General features: G+C 50.0%; 3 protein-coding genes, 2 non-coding genes and 1 pseudogene across 5 annotated transcripts; 5 read left to right on the top strand and 1 right to left on the bottom strand.

Annotated features, from left to right (window-relative positions):
• The first annotated feature begins 1,311 nt into the window (after nucleotides 1–1,311).
• LOC149106980 (uncharacterized) lies at nucleotides 1,312–2,626 on the top strand. Its single transcript, XM_089297246.1, has one exon. The coding sequence runs from the start codon at nucleotides 1,435–1,437 to the stop codon at nucleotides 2,527–2,529; it is 1,095 nt and encodes a 364-aa protein (XP_089153372.1). The 5' UTR covers nucleotides 1,312–1,434; the 3' UTR covers nucleotides 2,530–2,626.
• Nucleotides 2,627–5,006: 2,380 nt separating this feature from the next.
• On the top strand, nucleotides 5,007–7,326 carry LOC149106979 (uncharacterized protein F54H12.2-like). The gene has a single exon (XM_089297244.1). The coding sequence runs from the start codon at nucleotides 5,020–5,022 to the stop codon at nucleotides 6,406–6,408; it is 1,389 nt and encodes a 462-aa protein (XP_089153370.1). The 5' UTR covers nucleotides 5,007–5,019; the 3' UTR covers nucleotides 6,409–7,326.
• Nucleotides 7,327–7,800: 474 nt separating this feature from the next.
• On the top strand, nucleotides 7,801–10,801 carry LOC149106978 (uncharacterized; annotated as a pseudogene).
• Nucleotides 10,802–12,713: 1,912 nt separating this feature from the next.
• On the bottom strand, nucleotides 12,714–14,306 carry LOC149106977 (uncharacterized). The gene has a single exon (XM_089297245.1). It carries the CDS (start codon nucleotides 14,070–14,072, stop codon nucleotides 12,801–12,803), a length of 1,272 nt encoding a protein of 423 aa, XP_089153371.1. The 5' UTR covers nucleotides 14,073–14,306; the 3' UTR covers nucleotides 12,714–12,800.
• Nucleotides 14,307–14,342: 36 nt separating this feature from the next.
• Trnam-cau (transfer RNA methionine (anticodon CAU)) lies at nucleotides 14,343–14,414 on the top strand. The gene has a single exon. It is a non-coding gene; the product is annotated as a tRNA-Met (tRNA).
• Nucleotides 14,415–14,530: 116 nt separating this feature from the next.
• Trnam-cau (transfer RNA methionine (anticodon CAU)) lies at nucleotides 14,531–14,602 on the top strand. The gene has a single exon. It is a non-coding gene; the product is annotated as a tRNA-Met (tRNA).
• Nucleotides 14,603–18,636: the final 4,034 nt, after the last annotated feature.

The raw sequence follows: 18,636 nt of genomic DNA, 5'->3' as shown, positions 1-18,636 counted from the left end.
AGAATTGGGTTCAAATCATTATGTCTCATGCTTTGAGTTGGTTGATCTCGAGAATGTGTACGACCCTAGCCGATCGATGGTGTTGGACGACCTTGTGTTCCAAGTGCACTAGTGTCTACGAGCGATACGGTCGGGGTGAACCCATCCCCGACCATTTCAGCGATTCGCCCTTGGAGGTGTTTGACTATACCGACGTCGAACCCAACGTGATGCGTTTTGTGGTTTATATCTTGTGGTTGAAACGGCAACCCGATTCATTTAAGAAGTATCTCGAGGTACGGGAGCAACGTTTCGAGTTGTGGAGACAGTGCGTGTACAAACTTTTTCGACTATGAAGAAGAAAAGTCAAAAGAAGAAGCAAAAGCCGCTTTCGACCGGAACGTTACTGGGACGGTATCGGGATCCTTCCAGACCCGGTAGTCTGGGCGGTCTGACGCGATTCGCCCAGGCCAATAAGATCTCGGTACGACGTGCTCGCGAGGTCCTGCAACGGGATTTGGGGTACACGTTGCACAAACCCAGACGTCGTCGTTTTCCCACAGCACCTGTGGTGGTGTTCGGCATCGACGAGCAGTGGACGGCCGACCTGATCGAGGTGATCAATATTTCGAGGTACAATCGAGGGTATCGTTACCTCTTGACGGTGGTGGACGTGTTTTCCAAGCACGCCTGGGTCCAGCCCTTGAAGAGCAAGACGGGTAAAGCGGTGACGGAGGCCATGGCTAAGATCCTGAAAGGAGGTAGAAAACCCATCAATCTCCAGACGGACGACGGGAAGGAATTCTACAACAAGACGTTTCAGGATTTGATGAAGCAGAAAGGCATTCATCATTTTTCGACGCGCGGGGATACGAAATCCAGTGTAGTGGAACGGTTCAATCGGACCCTGAAAGAACGTTTGTACCGGTACTTCACCGTGAAGAATACGATGACGTATGTGTCCGTGTTACAAGATCTGGTCCGAGGGTACAATCGATCGTATCATCGCAGTATCAAGATGGCTCCCGACCAAGTGACTTTAGCCAATAGCGAGGACGTGTGGGAGACTCTTTACGGTAAAAAGAAAAATGGGACATTGAAGAAGCCGCAACTCAAAGTCGGGGATCGTGTGAGACTGAACAAGAAGTTCCGTCAATTCAAGAAAGGGTATTTACCCGGTTGGACCGAGGAGGTGTTCGTGATACGTCGAGTGCGTCCTGGGAAGGTCACCACGTACAAGGTGGAAGAATGGGACGGCACGGCGGTCGAGGGCACGTTTTACGCGCAAGATTTGCAAAAGGTGAACGTGAAAGACGACGATCTGTTTCGCATCGACAAGATCGTCAAACGAAAAGGGGATAAAGTCTTGGTGCGATGGAAAGGTTGGCCAGTCAAGTACGACAGTTGGGTGGATAAAAAGGGACTGTACGTGACCCAAAAGCCCAAGACGAAAAAATGAAAGACTTTTACGTGCAGTTGATGAGCAATGCCAGCACGAGCGAGTTCACGGACAACAAGGCCAACAGTTTCAAGAATCGTCTGCCGTATCCGCTCCTGTTTGAATCCGACAAGGAATGGAAAGTGGGATTGGCGAGCGTGTCTTACCCGATTCCTCCGTCACGACCGCATCAAGTACCCGTCACTCAAGCGCACGACTTTGAAGACGACGACTACGTGTTCGGTATGGATTGGACCATTGAAACGTTCAGGTTGCTAGACGACGGGATTACGTGGCGTCCTTATCGATACCCCGTCACATTTTACGTCAGCGGAAAGGAACTGAACCGTGACCGACACAAAGTGACGAGTGGCAGATCTCTCATGCAATACCTCATCCATCGTTTTCACGAACGGCTGTATCATTACATGGATCATGCGGGTGAAAGTCTGCGAGCACCGAACGGGAAAAAATACTACCCCGTGTTCCGATGGGAGGGGAACGATTTGATTATCGACAACACCGACACGTTCCTCGACGAGTCCGGAGACAGACATCGTCCCAGAGTGTATTTTGGTACTAAACTGGTCAAGAAGTTGGGTTTGATTCGCGAGGAATCGTATTACTCCGTTCACTTGGACGTGAATATGATCAAGGTCTTTCCCAACGACAAAGTCCCGTCTGATTTCAAGAAAGACTGGACCAACCATGACAGCAATCGATCTCGTGAATTTTGGAATTTGAACAGCCACGGGACGTTACAGCTCAGTCCCTATTGCAACTGGCGCTTCAGTTACTTGGACGAGGAATACGCCAAGACCTACAATCGTGGAGTCGTCGTTCATCCGAACCTCCCTCCGCCTCGCAGTCCCATGTACCTGTATTCGAATGTGGGTCGTAGCACCATCACGGGGAATCGAGTCACGGATCTCTTGAGAGAAGTCCCCCACGACTCGCTCAAGACGACGTACGAACCGACTCAGATTCAATATAAACCCGTGCGCAGCAACGTCTTGGATATAGTGGAGGTGCAATTGGCCGAGAACAACGGAAGACTGGTGGACTTTACCTCGGGCGTGACGACGGTGACATTACACTTTAAGTATGAATGAGTCTGTCGACGACTTTTACGTGCAACTGATGAGCAATGCCAGCACGAGCGAGTTCCCGGACAACAAGGCCCACAGTTTCAAGAACCGTCTGCCGAACCCGTTGCAGTTGAGAGAGTCGGGATGGAAAGTGGGTATCAGCGACCTCTCGTTTCCGTCCGCGACGCGTAAGATGGACTTGAAATATTCTCTTCTGTTTGAAATCTGGTGGATCGACATGGTGAACGCCTCCATAAACCTATACAGCAGGGTCTCTTCAGCGACGCGAGAGGGCGATTTAGAGTTCACGCCGAGGACCGGTACCGAGTTAATGAACATGATACGTGATCGATACCTGCGTAGGATGAGAGATCGAACGGATGCCGACGTGACGATGTACAAGAAAGACAGTCCCTACGAATTGCTGTACACGGTCATGCATCGGGCCGAGCATGGAGAATGCGTCCTGGACAATTCGAGAACGTGCCTCAGCCTCCTGATCAACGGTAAACGCGTCTACCCTCAGATGAACATCGGCATCGAATTGGCCAAGAAGATGAAATGGGTCAAGATGGGAACCTTGCCAAACGGTCGACCGGGTTACGTCTTGGGACCTCACTTGAGGAAAGAATTTCCCAAGGAAGTCGTACCCACGGCCACGGACTTGATCATAGCTCAGAATGACGGGGACGAGACGTTTTACAAGATCGACCCCGACACCTTACATTTGAGTTGTTTCATCAATTGGGTGTTCACGGATTTGGATCGCAGTTACGAAGAGGCGTTCGGTCACGAGCGTCGTTCCTTGTTCGTGTATTCGAATGTGGGACAGAGTATGGTGACGGGAAATCAAGTCACGGACCTGTTGAAACAAGTGCGTTACGATCCGGACGTGATCGACCTTCAACCGAGACACATCCTATATCTACCGGTGCGCACGACCTTTTTGGACATTGTCGAGACGCAGGTATCTGAGAACGACGGACGACTGGTGGACTTTGCGTCGGGCGTGACCACGATCACGTTGCATTTCAAGAAAGGATGAGTAATTTTTACGTCAGCTTACCCAGTCACAGTGGTAAGAGCGAGTTCCCGGACAACAAGGCGAACCATTTCAAGATCAGGTTACCACGTCCCCTACGCCTGAATGGAGAAGGAGGGTGGAAAGTGGGAATGAGTAGCATCGCCATGCCGGATGCGCACGTGACGTTGCCTTCTTTCACCGCTTCTGAGGATAAAACCGTCTTGTCCTCCTTCGCATGGAGACGCGTAGAATCGAGTAGTTATTACAGGTTTGGAGAAGCTTACTTCGACACGGATGACCTCAAAGAGGTATTTTACAACGTGGACGGTGTCGGATTCATGAAATCCATGATCTCCTTTTTCACGCGACAACGCGTCTTCAAGTACTACGGACCCAAATTGGGATCCAAATATGTCACGAATGATGGGAAGAGAACCTACGTCAAGTTCAAGTGGGAAGGTGATGAACTGGTCACGGACAATGAAAACACCTATCGTCCGGTCATACATTTCCCCACGTTCCACGTCAATGTTGAACTGGCTTTAAAAATGGGATGGCTCAAAAAGAACAGCAGTGGTTACGAACTGGGACCTAATTTGCAGTTGGAACTTTTTGACGATGTCGTTCCGGACATTAGCGTCGTCGGGGACGTCCATGACAAGGATGGATCACCTGTCTTTTGGGGTGTCATCACAGATACAGGAGGAAATGGAGATTTTTTAAAACTCAGCATCTATTGCAATTGGCGTTTTCTAAACCTGAACAAAGCGTTCGAGGTGGTGGTGGGAAGCAGTTCGCGTTCCTTGTTCGTCTACTCGGACGTGTGTAGAAGTGGCGTGGTGGGAAATCAAGTCACGGATGTACTGAGAGAGGTCAACTTGATTAGAACAGGTGCGGGTGTTCAGTATTTCGAGCCTTACCACATTCAATATATTCCCGTGCGCAAAGACGTCATTGACATAATAGAGGTGCAAGTGGCTGAGACAACTGGAGAACTGGTGAGATTTGGACCTGGCAATACGATCGTGACGTTACACTTTAAGAAAGAATGATCGGTGGAACGTTGGTACGATTTCATCCCGATAAAATGAGGCAATCCGGAGACGGATTCGGCATGGCTTGGAGAGGTGTCAAGAAACGCGGTCCCGGCATTCTACGAGACTTTATCACCGAGACGGCCACGGAAGGTCTGAAAGGTTTAAATTCGGGCGGCAAGGGAGGAAAGCCCAATTGGAGAGGAGGTCTCGCCGGGGTCAAGAGAGGAGCGGAACGAGCCGTGAAACGTAAAGCGACGCAAGAGATCAAACGGGCGTTGGCGAAAAAAGTGAGAAAAGATCTCTTTGGAGTATGAATCCCATTTACTCGAGGCGCGTGAGACTTATTCCGATACGACGAACGTATAAAGGCGGATCGATCTTCCCGTCCCGATCAAAACGCCCGAACTATCGTTGGGTGCAGTCGGCCCTGAGAAGGAGACGACGACGTAGACGATGACGGACCTCGTGGCTCATGCCCGGTCGGCGGGGGTTCGTAACCCTCGTCTCAACATGTTCAGTACCCCTCCCACGGATGTCAGCATGTCGTCTCGACGTTTGGTGAGAATCAACCCGTTCAATACGGGGATCAACCCCGTGACCTTCCAAGTCGATCCTCAAGAAGACTTTATCGACTTGAACGAGAGTTTCTTCGAAGTGGAATTGACCGTTAAGAAAAGTAACAACACGAATCTGTTGGCAGCGGATGTCATGGGACTCGCCAACAATCTGGCCCACACCCTCTTCAAACAGATCAATGTGAGATTGAATGGGACTCTCATCAGCCCCCAGACGGATACTTACCACCTCAAAGCCTACATCGAGACCCTGTTGAACCACGACCGAGACGACGGTGAATCGATCCTAACACCCAGCGGATGGTACAACTGTCTCGGTGTACCCGACGACGGAGATGCCGATGAATTGACAGCCAACGCGTTGGATTTTACTACTCCTCACGCTGAATATACTGCTTTAACCCAAGATCTCAAGAATGTGGTCCAGGGACGAGCCCAGTTTCTGGACGGAGAAGCCGTGACTTTGAGGTTCAAACCTTTCCTGGAAGTGTTTCATCTCAGCAAATTACTGTTACCTGGCGTGCAGATCCAGATCGACATGTACTTCAATGCCCCAGCCCTGTGGACCATCCGATGGCATGGTAATGATACTCTGAGACTGACTGAAGCCGACGTGAAAGTGAGATTGTTCCTGTCTCAAGTGAGAGTGACTCCCTCGGTGTACCGAGAGATCATGACCAGCCTGAAAGGAGGAAGAGTGGCCACTTACCCCACGGTGAGAGGTGAAATTCGCACTTACTCGCATCCCAACGACAATCGTCATTTCGAGTGCAGCAATCCTTTCCACAATAAATTGCCTAATCGGTTAGTGGTGTTGTTGATGAAACAAACTGCCTTCAACGGAACTGTGACGATCAATCCGTTCAATTTTGGAAAATTCAATCTGGCTTCCATCAAACAATTGGTGAGAGGTGAAGAATACCCCTACGAGACCTTGGAGCTCGATCACGATGGGGACAGTAAAGATCAGAGAGGTTACTACAGATTCCTCCAAGCCTCAGGAGCGTTGTGCAGGGGAAAAGGAAACATGGTCCGAAAAGTGGATTGGGGGGACGGCAAGAGATGCAACATGTTTGTATTTGACAACACGGCCAATGGATGTTTGGACAGTCCAGTGTTGAACCCCAAGCAAGAAGGTGAACTGCGTCTGGTGATCGATTTCGGAGCCAATCCGGGAGAAAACCTGACTATCTTGTTGTACGGCGAATTCGAGAATTTGCTGGAGATCAACGAGAACCGAGTCGTCATCTACGACGTGTACCAATGAGAAGAAAAAAATGGAGAAAGTAGCCTTGAATAATATACAATTGGATCATTTGGCCCGGACGAATCCGTCCCTACGCTGTGTCTTTTACGGCACGGTCCCTTGCGATCGGCTTCCCAGGACAGTCCCTCAAGAAGGACCGACCGCTTACATCGTGAACACGGACCCTCACGACAAACCGGGCGTGCATTGGATCGCTTTGTGGACCGACAAGAACAAGTGCGAGATCCTGGACAGTTACGGTCTACCGTTGGACGCGTACGGAACCGCCGAACCGATCCAAGCATGGATGGATCGTCATTTCAAGTACCAGATTCACAACGGCAAGAGTCTGCAGTCCCTGTTCAGCCAGAGTTGCGGCGGTTACGCCCTGATGTTCCTGATCGACCGAGCCGAAGGTCGTGACATGAACGAGTTCTTGAATCGTTTTAAGAAAAACGAGTTTGTGGAGAACGATCGTAAAGTAGGACACATGGTAGAACGTCTGATCGTGGACGAGTTGGCCTGGCGCAAGATTTGTAAAACCCCGTGTCACCAGGACACGAGCGGTTCCTCCCGAGGAGTGCGTCATTTGTTATAAAGTAAGCTGTTCGAAATAAAAGAGGTTCATTTTTGAAAAAGAGGTTGTGTGGTAGTCATGGCTCTTCAGTTTCAAGGGCATAGACATTTGGACGACGTGATAGCCAGGTTAGAAAAACGCTATGGAAAAGCGGGTGGAAAGACGCCTCAACCCAGTGAGGCTCATTTCAAGAAAAACCAACCGCCAAAACGACAACTCAATCTGAACATACTTCAACCCGCCAGAAGACAAGTGTCTTTTCAACCGCCGTCCGTCCTGGACACCGGTGCATTACCGGCGACGGTGACCACGCGTAGGAAACGCAAGAGAGCCGCCCCTGCCATGCCGAAGCTTTCCGAGAAGGAAGATAGGAAAAGAAGAATGAAAAAGAGGCATTGGTACGAGGACAAGTTCGGAGATTTGAGTAAATTCGCCAAGAAAAAACCTCGAAAAAAGAGATCGGCGCCTGCCAAGAAAAAAGGACGTCCCAAGAGAGCCGCTGCCAAGAGGGCCATGGCCAAGATCAGGAGTAGGGCCAAGAAAAAACCCATCTGTTTCAATCGTAAGGTCACCCTATTGGGTCTGTTGAAACGCATCCCGGCCGTCAAGACCCCATTGGCCAAGTTGTTCAGATAAAAACGGAACGTCTCGAGACCATGGACCATTTCATGATCATGGAACGACGCAAAGCGTTTCAATTTCACACGCCGTCGAGTTTGTTGATAGCGGGTCCGTCGGGGTGCGGCAAGACGGTGTTCACCACCAAACTGCTCTTGGAGAACGGCGACTTGTTCCAACAGACACCGAAGAGTATTCATTACTGCTACGGCTCGTGGCAAGACGGTTTCCAAAAGCTCAAGAAGGGTGGAGTCAAGTTTTACGAAGGCATCCCCGACAGCGAACAGTTACCCCGATGGTTTCCCGGAGGGGGTGTGTTGGTCTTGGACGATCTGATGGACGAGGGTGGTAACGACAAGCGCGTGTTGGATCTCTTCACCAAACATTCGCATCATCGGAACATCACGGTGATCTACCTGTGTCAGGATCTATTCCCCAACGGAAAATTCGCCAAGACCATTTCCAGAAACGCGCATTACATCGCGGCCTTCAAGAACCCTCGGGATCAGTTGGGGATACGAAATTTACTTCTGCAATCGTTTCCCACGCAATGGCAGGAGGTGTTGGACACGTTTCGCAAGGTCACCGATCGACCTTACGGTTACATGCTATTGGATCTTCATCCAGCCAGTCAGGACGATCAACGTGTCCTCAGCCATGTGTTAAAAGACGAAGGATTCGTCCGATGCCATCAGTTTGCAACCCCATCATGTTGAGGAGCGAGGTCGAGTGGTTTCCGCTATTCATTCACCTGTGTAAAAACAGGCTCAAATACATCATGAACCCCCACGAGCTGGACTACGAACCGATGAGACAGGTCACGGAATGCGAGAGTTACCGTCAAGTACGGTCCATCATCAACGCATATAACGGTGAAGGTTTCGATTATTTGGTTCATAAACAACGAGAACTCGCCGAGAAGAAGATAGAAAGAGAAAGGTACATGGATAAAAATGAGCTCTTATGGTAGTGACGATTTCAACTTCTCGGCTCTGGAAGATTATTCGCCTTGGGGGACACCGGCTCGGACGAGTACTCCGATTCCTTCTGCCGCGGGTGTGGGTACGAGTCTGCACACGCCTCCTTCACCGCGATCGTCACTGGCAACACCGCCCCTGCCCAATGTCTCGCCCGTCGGAGTGGGCACCGCTGGCTCGGGTGCACCGCAGACCAACGTCACGGTGGGTGTCGGCAGTGCTGGATCGGTGTCGCGCGCCAATGTCACGGCAGGTGTCGGGGCACCCAGGATAACAATGTCCACCCCTTTGGCACGAGCCGTTCGAGGAGGGAAACGACCGAGACGCGTCCCACGTCAAAACACACCAACGTCCTCCAGTGATTCCGGCAGCCGCAGACGAAGTAGCGCTAGTGGTAGCGGCGGTGGAAGAGGCAGAGGCAGAGGTGGAGGCGGAGGTGGAGGCGGAGGCGGAGGCGGAGGAAGTGGTAGTGACTCCACTCCGCCTTCGTCGATTCGATCGGGTCGAGGAGGAGGAAGAAGAAGGAGGCGAGGAGACCGTGTTCTCGACCAAGCCCAGATGCAGCAACAATTGGAAGAGATTTTGCGCCAACAACAACAGACGGCCGCGGGTCGTCGCATTGCGGGCATCACGACCACCAACACGATTACGACCACCTATAAAAACGGACAACGTCCTACCGTCACACGCAATTCGACCAGTGTACGTAACTGAGAACAACAACAACCATGAGAAGACGCCGTCGTCGACCGAAAAGGAGAAAGCAATGGGGCGGTGCTCTTGCGAATGCCCTGTCTGCGATGTTACCCATTGGTAAAGGGGCTGCCTTGGGATTGGCCAAAGCGTTGGGTGGTCGCGCCGTGAAAACAGGCATCCGAGCTGGAACGACCGCTGCCATTGGTGGTGTGGGAGTGGGCGTGGGTCGCGGGATCCGAAGACTTGTGAGACTTAAGAAAAGACGACCCCCTCGTCGATGAAAAACCATTCGAATCAAGATGTTGAGGAGTGAAGTCGAGTGGTTCCCCTACTTTTTGCATCTATGTCGATGCTCTCGCTCTTACTGGGATGCGACCAGCATGGATCACGAAGACATGAAACGGATCGCGGACGAGTGCGATAGTTACCGACAAGTCCAGGACATCCTGAACCAATCCGTGGAAACCGCCTTCAAGGACGAGATCTGGGAATACAAGCAACAAGCTAAAAGGATCGAACGTCCCGACAGAAAGTCAGACTACGTTTGGCACTGGTTGGAAAAGAGTCATGAGTACTTCTGTCTGTTTATTGGATGAACCTTTCAACACCGTGGTGGATTTGGATTCCCTGAAACGTTTGGACGTCTTGTACGCTTTCTACCACAAGTATTGGTGGTGTCGAAGGCAGATGTTCGGTTACTACAAGTTGTGTAACGCCATTCTCAACGGACTGGCCTTACTGACGGTGGCCGTGAGTATCGTCTTGGGATCCGTGTGGAAAGATGGGTACACGGTGGTAGGATTGACGGCTTTCGCCACCTTACTGAAAGGATGGAACGATTTCAAGAAGTATTCGTTCAAGATGGACATGGCCCAATTCGCTTACACGACGTACGAAAAGACGCTGACAGAACTCAGGAACTACGCTCTGGGTGGCGTGGAGGAATTGGATGGGTTTTTGACCAAGATGCAAACGTTGGACGACGTGGTGACGGATTTTACATCTCCCACGTACGACCGATACGTTCGAGACTACGCCCTACGATTTAGGCACGTGCCGCTATAAAAAATGACATCGCGGTCAACCTCTTCATTCAGAACCAACATGCCCAAGAGGTCGAGGAGAAAGAAAGCGTCTTCGAGAAGGCGTAAAACCGCTAAAACCACTAAAAGAAGACGGTACCAAAGGGGAGAAGGGATCGGCACTGTGGTGGCGGGTTTACCCAAGGCGGCTTGGGGTATCACCAAAGGCATAGAAAGCCTGAGAGCCAAACAAGAACGGGCGCATACCAAAAGGATGCAGGAACGAATGAGACGAGGTGAAAAAATTCCACACAAGGGCGAAGAGTTCCGATGCTCCATCATGTGAAAATAAAAGGACGAGACTAGCCGACGTACACCTCACTCGTCACCATGACAGCCCGAAGGAGGAGGAGGAGACGAAGAAGGAGACAGAAAGGGGGTGATTTGGCGAGTATGATGAGAGCCGCGGGTATGGGTGCTCTGGCTGGACCCTTCGGTTTAATGGACAGACATATCCATAAGAACAGGGGAAAGATCGAAAGAGTCTTACGCAGGATACCCTTTCAAACGGCCTTCAGGCGTCGAGGAAAGCGATAAAAGGAGTACGTCAATCCACTCGTGTGCATAAGTCCACGATGAAGCGGTTACGACGACAACGTCCTTTCCTGACGCGCGTCCTGAAAGAAGCCAATCGGAACAAACGTCAACGGATGTTGCAAATCGCCGACAAAGATCAGATCAACGCCATCAGCGAGATGGTTCTCAATTTGCTGAAAAAGAGGATACCCATCAACGCAACGACTTATGGGAAACTGAAAAGACATAAAAGGGTTCTGCGCGAAGTGGGTAGACGCAAAAACTCTCTCAAGCGTCGAAGAGAACATCTCCTCACCCAAAACGGAGCGGGGTTCTGGAGCGGTTTGCACGGTTGTTTCAAAGCATGTTGTGTACGGTGAAAGGACGCAGTGAGGACGGTTACCCGCTGGAGGGGATCGACGTCATACCCAATTTCCCACCGAGAGAAGACGAGTCCCACAATACCATTCCTAAACTCGTGCAGTTGTTGCAAGACGCCAATCGTCGCGAAGCCCGGTGGAAAGACTCGTCCGAGTACTGGGGGAGAAAGTACCACGCCCTGTATCAAGAATACATGGCTTTAAAGTTCAGTGACTTCTGCCAAACCTGTCAAACGAAACGAGATACCACGCCGCCCGGTGGGTGCATCGAGTTGTGCAGGGAGTGCGGTAAAGGCAAGCGAACCGTTCGAAGTCTCGAACTCGAGTTGGAAAAGAAAGACGAATCCATACGGTACTGGCAAGACTGTTACGAGACGGCCTTGAGAGAATTGTCCGAGTTTCCTGACACGACCTTGAGTCAGAAGGTATGAACGAAGTCATGATGGTGCCCGTTCAAGAATTCATTCGTCTGCAAGATTATTACAAGGGGAAGATCAGCCAGAATGCCTTGTTGAACAAAGCCGGACGTCTGGCCGCCGAAGAACATCTCATCCTGAACGACAAACGCATCCCCGACAGCATGGCCGTCAAGATGACCAAACCCATCGCCTCCGAGGAAGGGAAACTGGTGAAACGTATACGGACGGGTAAAAGCGGTCCCATCTCGTACCAGGGAACGACAGAACCCGAAGGCATGGTCGACGCACCCGTCGAAACTCTGTTGAAACAGATCCTCAAGGGAGTCAACCAACCAGCCGCAGCCCCCGTGATCATCCCGCCACAACCCCTTTCTACGACAGGACTGAAAAAGGAGCTGAAAACCCCCATACCCTCCACGTCAGGTTTTAAAAAGGAGAAGAAAACCCCCAAACCTACCATTCCACCCAAACCAGTCACGCTAGGTAAAACTCCCCTATCGTCCAAGAAAAAAGCACCCATCTCCGATAGAGCCAGACGTGTACTGAAATCACTCGGTATCGACTACGACGACGGTGGTTACAGTCCCAAAGGCAAGGCAAAGAAGTACAAGAAGGCCAAACCGTCAGCCGCAGAAAAGTTACAAGCAGGGTGGGAAGATTTCGAAGACCCCTGGAGAAGGGGACTGGACTATGACTCGGATTAAGAAGAGGAAAAAGGCACCTCCACCCCCGAGGAGAAGTACCCGACGTCGCCGTCGCCAACGAGGGTATGGGATCGACATCCAAAAATGGTTGGCCAAGACTGGGATCGAGTTTCATTGGCCCGGTTATCAGTACATGGGACCTGGTACCAAACTGAAGAAACGTCTGGCGCGTGGAGACCCCGGGATCAACCGTCTGGACCGACTGGCCAAACAACACGACATTGACTATTCCAGGGCCAAGAACTTACAGGACAAATGGGATGCCGACACTAAGATGATCCAGGCCATCGACAAATTACCCGGACGTAAAACCATGACAGAACGCATTGTTAAGAAAATCATGCAAACCAAGAAACGTTGGAAATTGTAAAACCTTTTATTGTTGTTGTAATTAAAAGTTACACACGCTTTGTTGTTTTTCAAAAAAGAGTCTCTTTTTTTTCTTTAAGACGAAAATAAATAACGTTCCAATTGATCCATAAAGTCGTTGGAGACTGGGAGATGACACAAGTTCTGCTCTACTGTGTCTTCGCGCTCGAACTGCGCGAACCATCTACCCATGTCGTGAAGCATGGATGTCATCTGATCCAGCTCCCTAGCCACTTCTACGATCCTCTCTTCCATTTCCTGTTCTTTTCGTATTCGTTTCCGTCTTTCCTGCATTTGAGTCACTCTATTTTCTTCTGCCTTTTTTCTATTTTTTCTGATTTCGGAAAGTCTCCGTTTTACAGGGTCTTCTGACTCTGACTCTGACTCTGAGCCTGATGAAGGGTTGGAGGCAGAGGAGGAGGAGGAGGAATAAGACAATCGTCTCCCACGACGTTTCGGTGGAGGGTCTTCTGGTTCCGCTAACGCGCGTTCCAACTCTGCCACCAACCCTTCATCAGGCTCAGAGTCAGAGTCAGAGGAGGAGGAGGAATAAGACAATCGTCTCCCACGGCGTTGCGGTGAGGGTGATGCTGGTAGTGTTGCAGTAGTGGTGTTTGTGCTCTTATAGGCGGCGGTTGTGGTGTTGGTGGATGACGGTAGTGCTCTTTGTGGTGGTGGTGATCTTAGTGTTACTGCTCTTAGTGGAAATGGTGGTGGTAGTGATGCAGTAGTGGTGCTTGTGCTCTTATCGGCGGCGGTCGTGGTGGAGGCGTAGGTGATGGCGCTTTCATTAGAAGTGGCCGTGGTGATGGATGATGATGATGATGATGATGTTATCGAGCAACCCGGAAACAAACCTCTAAGAATTTCATCCGGATCATACATATCCTCATTCCTCACCTCACGCCTCTTGTCCTTGCGTCGGTCCCAACGTCTTCTTTCTTGTTCTCGAGCTTTTTCTGGGTTTTTCCTCCTCCACTCTCGTTTGTACTCTCGAACTTTGTCGGGGTTTTTCCTCCTCCACTCTCTTTTGTACTCTCTAGCTCTTTCTGGGTTCCTCTTACTCCGCCCTGGGGTTTTTGCGGTGGGCCTGAAATCGATCAACACAATACGGGCTCTAAACAGACTCTGAAGAATCTCATTCCGATCGTGCGTGTTGCCCTTCCCTTCCCAACGATTTAGTGCATCGCGCGCCATGTCGTACATACTTGTCTTGTCCTTGCGTCGAGCACGATATCGTCTCTTCTGTTCTCGAACTTTCTCAGGATTCTTCTTTTTCCACTCTCTTACAATCTCTCTTGTTTTCACTCTCTTTCGTTTTAACGCTTCGGTGGAGCTGGCAGGCATGGTCTTTCGTAATGGACGGTCAATACAAGTTCTAAAATGGGTGTGGAAAAGGTCATAAGATTATTCATTAATATCTCAGCAAATATTTACAGGAGAATAATCTACTATATCTCATTTAAAAGAGCATAAAAAATACTCTCTAGAAAAAAGTTTTCCTTCATGGAAGCTAGTAGTAATTTTTAAACAATTTAAATAAATTAAACTTCACAAAAAAAAAAAAAAAAAAAAAAAAAAAAAAAAACACACTCCGATTTTTTTATTTCTAATAAAGGCAGGGTGGCGCAGTGGAAGCGCGTTGGGCTCATAACCCAGAGGTCCGAGGATCGAAACCTCGCCCCGCCCATTTTTAATTCACATTTCTTTTTACACGTTTGGTAATCTAAAAAAAAAAAAAAAATCACAAAAAAAAAAAAAAAAAAAAAAAAAAAACACACTCCGATTTTTTTATTTCTAATAAAGGCAGGGTGGCGCAGTGGAAGCGCGTTGGGCTCATAACCCAGAGGTCCGAGGATCGAAACCTCGCCCCGCCCATTTTTAATTCACATTTCTTTTTTCACGTTTGGTAATCTAAAAAAAAAAAAAAAATCACAAAAAAAAAAAAAAAAAAAAAAAAAATCACAAAAAAAAAAATCACAAAAAAAAAATCACAAAAAAAAAAAAAAAAAAAATCTCGCATTTCCGTCACCATGGCAACAGCCAGTTGAATATTAACTCGAATCGAGTTACGCGTCTTTTTCGAAAAGTGTGTTTACTCAACAAAACGAAGCTTTTTTCCAAAGTTCCTGAGCTCTACGATCCCAAAAACGATTCAAGACACATAATTCAAGAATTATTTGAGATTGCAAACGGAAAAACGGCGGTCCGAAGGGAATTTGAATTTGAATTTGAATTTGAGTAGCACATGGCGAAGGTCATGCAAGCTCACTTACCTAAAATTTTCGCTTCTAATTTCTTGCTAACCGTAAAATTACATTCGTATTTACTTCAAATTTCTTGCTAACCGTAAAATTACATTCGTATTTACTTCAAATACCTTTAGGACGTTGAAATGATGCACTTGACTTGACTTGACTTGACTTGACTTGACTTGAGTGATTTCGCAATGTCGTCGTCATGTAAGCCACATTGAAGCATTCCACGTGAAACTAGTCATGTGAAGATCGGGGACGGCGCGGATTCGCCTTATAAAGATCTGCCCAACCAAGTCACGTGTTAACCAGACCCAGGGGATAGGGGGGTATACCCCCCACTCGGTCGGAGACTGGGGGCGGGTTGAGTGGGGATTACCCCCTATACCTTTCTCAGTCGGAGACTGGGGGCGGGTTGAGTGGGGATTACCCCCTATACCTCTCTCGGTCGGAGACTGGGGGCGGGTTGAGTGGGGATTACCCCCTATACCTTTCTCAGTCGGAGACTGGGGGCGGGTTGAGTGGGGATTACCCCCTATACCTCTCTCAGTCGGAGACTGGGGGCGGGTCGAGTGGGGGTTACCCCTATACCTCTCTCAGTCGGAGATTGGGGGCGGGTCGAGTGAGGGTTACCCCGTATACCTCTCTCAGTCGGAGACTGGGGCGGGTCGAGTGGGAGTTACCCCTATACCTCTCTCAGTCGGAGACTGGGGCGGGTCGAGTGAGGGTTACCCCCTATACCTCTCTCAGTCGGAGACTGGGGCGGGTCGAGTGGGGGTTACCCCCCTATACCCCCTATACCCCCACTCGGTCGGAGACTGGACCCCGTTTCACCGTAGGTATAAAAAAGATCGGTTCGAACCGTTCAAGTCACTCTGAGTTTTTGACTTGTATCGAGCGCTGGAAAAAAATCATGGCACAAGAGCTGACCGACGAGGAGATGAACCAACAGATGGATCAATATGAATCAGTGACCGATGAAGAGATGAACCAACTTATGGATCAATATGAAGCAGTGAGTATGACGTGTACCCCATGTAAGAAAGTCATCTTTAGAACTCTAACCCTAATCTTTTTCATAGAATTACTGGGATTGGTTACCTCCCGAGGTGCAGACTTACATTCTCCATTTACGAGAGGCCCAGGCTCTCGTCGAGGCGCGCGAACGTCAAATCAGGCGAGAGCTTTGTAAAGAGATACGCACCTTCGCCAAGGTCAAAGCAGCATGGGACCTAGGCCCAAGCAAAGTGGTTGAACGGATATGCCCACGAAATGGAAATAGGAAAATGCGCGTGTACGGAACCTACGTAGACCAATACAGCAGTATAAGAACCGTATTGTTAGGGTTAGGGTTAGATCGAGCCTATTACCGTGTATGGGGTGTTAAGTATACGTTATTCACCTTACCCCATAGAATGTTACTAGACTACATTTATTAAAAGCAATGTTCGAAACATTTTGTCTCGTTCATGTCCTTTTTACAGAACAGACGGACCTACGACGAAGCCTTCCCCTTCGACGACCGAGTGATGATCCAAACCGGAGGTGGTGGTAACAATACAAGACCCCTCCTAGACTTCGACTTAAGACCCGTAGGCGCTCGACGTCACTGGAGAAACGTCCTCCACAAACAACGATTCGAAGCCACGCTCAGACAACACAGAGACGCGACTCGCGAGGACAATCTAGGCCAAGAATTGACTCGGGCCCTTCAACGATCCATCGAGCAACAAATCGCTCAGGATCCTACCCTGACACCCAACTCCACGGTCCATTTCACCATGCAGTCCCGTGCCTTCACGCACGCCTTTCAGTCCACCACCTTCACCGTGCAAGAATTCGAAGAAGGGAGTGAAAGACTAACCACTTATCTCCAGTCTCTCGCGGCCAAACTCAACTCCAACGAAGAATTCACCCCCGACGACACGTTTACCATGGAAACCACTTTCATACGTACCCCGGGTCGTGGCAGCGGGCACGGAAAACGATACAGGCCGAGTTGCGCCGCCGTGCGGAACATCGTCAAACGGTCGCGCGTGACCATCCGAAACAAAGACACTCTCTGCTGCGCCCGAGCCATCGTCACCATGAAAGCCTGGGTAGACGCGAACGGGAATTCGCGTGACCAAGATTACCACAATCTCCATCAGGGACGACCCGTCCAAGAGCGATTGGCCAAAGACCTCCACCGTCGAGCCAACGTTCCCGAAGGACCCTGTGGCATTCCCGAACTGCAAAAGTTTCAGGCCACCTTACCTGATTACCAGCTCAAAGTCATGTCCATCGACCCACCCCACATGATCATCTACGCGGGACCCGAACCCTCGACCAAGATCATTCGTCTCATCAAAGAAGACGGTCACTACGACGGATGCAATTCGTTCAATGGATTCCTCAGCAAATCCTACTTCTGCGACGAATGCAATCGAGGCTACGATCACGACGACTTTCGTCATCATCCCTGCCTCGGTCAATGGTGCACCGCCTGCAAACGAAAAGACTGTCCCGATTTCCTCGAGAAAAAACGACCCCTAGCACGCGGAAAGTTTCCCGAACCCACCATGATCTGTTCATCGTGTAACAGAAAATTCTTCGGCTACCCATGCTACGACGCTCACCGGCAAGTCCAGAGGGGCAACAAACACTCCATCTGCAACACTCACAAAAAGTGTGAGAAGTGTTGCCAAGTCTACGACTCCAAACGCAAGAACAAGCAAGGAAGATGTCCCCGTCACAAGTGCGAATGGGGTGAATGCCGCATCTGCGAAAAACAAGTCCATCTGCCGACGCACCGATGTTACATCAAACGCATCCCCGAAGACGAAGACGAGCCCGAAAGGATACGCGTCCCCCGCGACAAAGTCAACGGGCGACCCTTCGAAGAACCCGGACCCAACGATCCAGACCAGACGAGCGTCTTTGTAGACAGATATCCGCCCCTTCAAGTGTACTGCGACTACGAAGCCACCACCGACGACGATGGGAATCAGACCCCCATTCTACTCTGCCTGGAAGACGACGAAGACGAGACATTCTGCTCCTTCTACGGGTCCGACTGCACCGCCGTCATGTTCGATCACCTCGAAACCCTCACCGTCGACAAGGACGGTATGGATCGGAACGTCATCGTCATCTTTCACAATCTCAAAGGCTACGACGGGATGTTCATCCTGCAACACTGTTACGCCAACCATCGAGAAGTCACCGGCCAAATCACCGTCGGCACCAAGATACTGTCCCTGAAATCCGACAGACTGACTTTCAAAGATTCCCTCTGTTTTCTCCCGTTCCCGCTGGCCAACTTTCCCGCCACCTTCGGAATCACCGAACTGCATAAAGGATTCTTCCCGCACAAATTCAACACCCAAGAAAACCAAACGTACGAAGGTCCCATGCCACCGCGAGACATGTACGATCCCGACGGCATGTCCGCCAAAAAGAAAGCCGAGTTCGAACAGTGGTACCAAGAGAAAGTCGACAACGACTACCATTTCGTACTAAGGGAAGAAATGGAAGCCTACTGCGAGTCGGACGTCAAACTCCTCAAAGCGGGTTGTCGAAAGTTCCGGCAAGAATTCCAACAAAAAGCCGACTTTGACCCCCTGGAGAAATGCCTCACCATCGCCTCCGCCTGCCAACGATTCTGGCGCAAGAAA

This window comes from Orbicella faveolata, unplaced genomic scaffold, assembly GCF_042242905.1.
Source record: "Orbicella faveolata isolate gen_17 unplaced genomic scaffold, um_ofav_v1 contig_28, whole genome shotgun sequence".
NCBI lineage: Eukaryota > Metazoa > Cnidaria > Anthozoa > Scleractinia > Merulinidae > Orbicella > Orbicella faveolata.
This window is presented reverse-complemented; position numbering and strand designations above follow the sequence as displayed.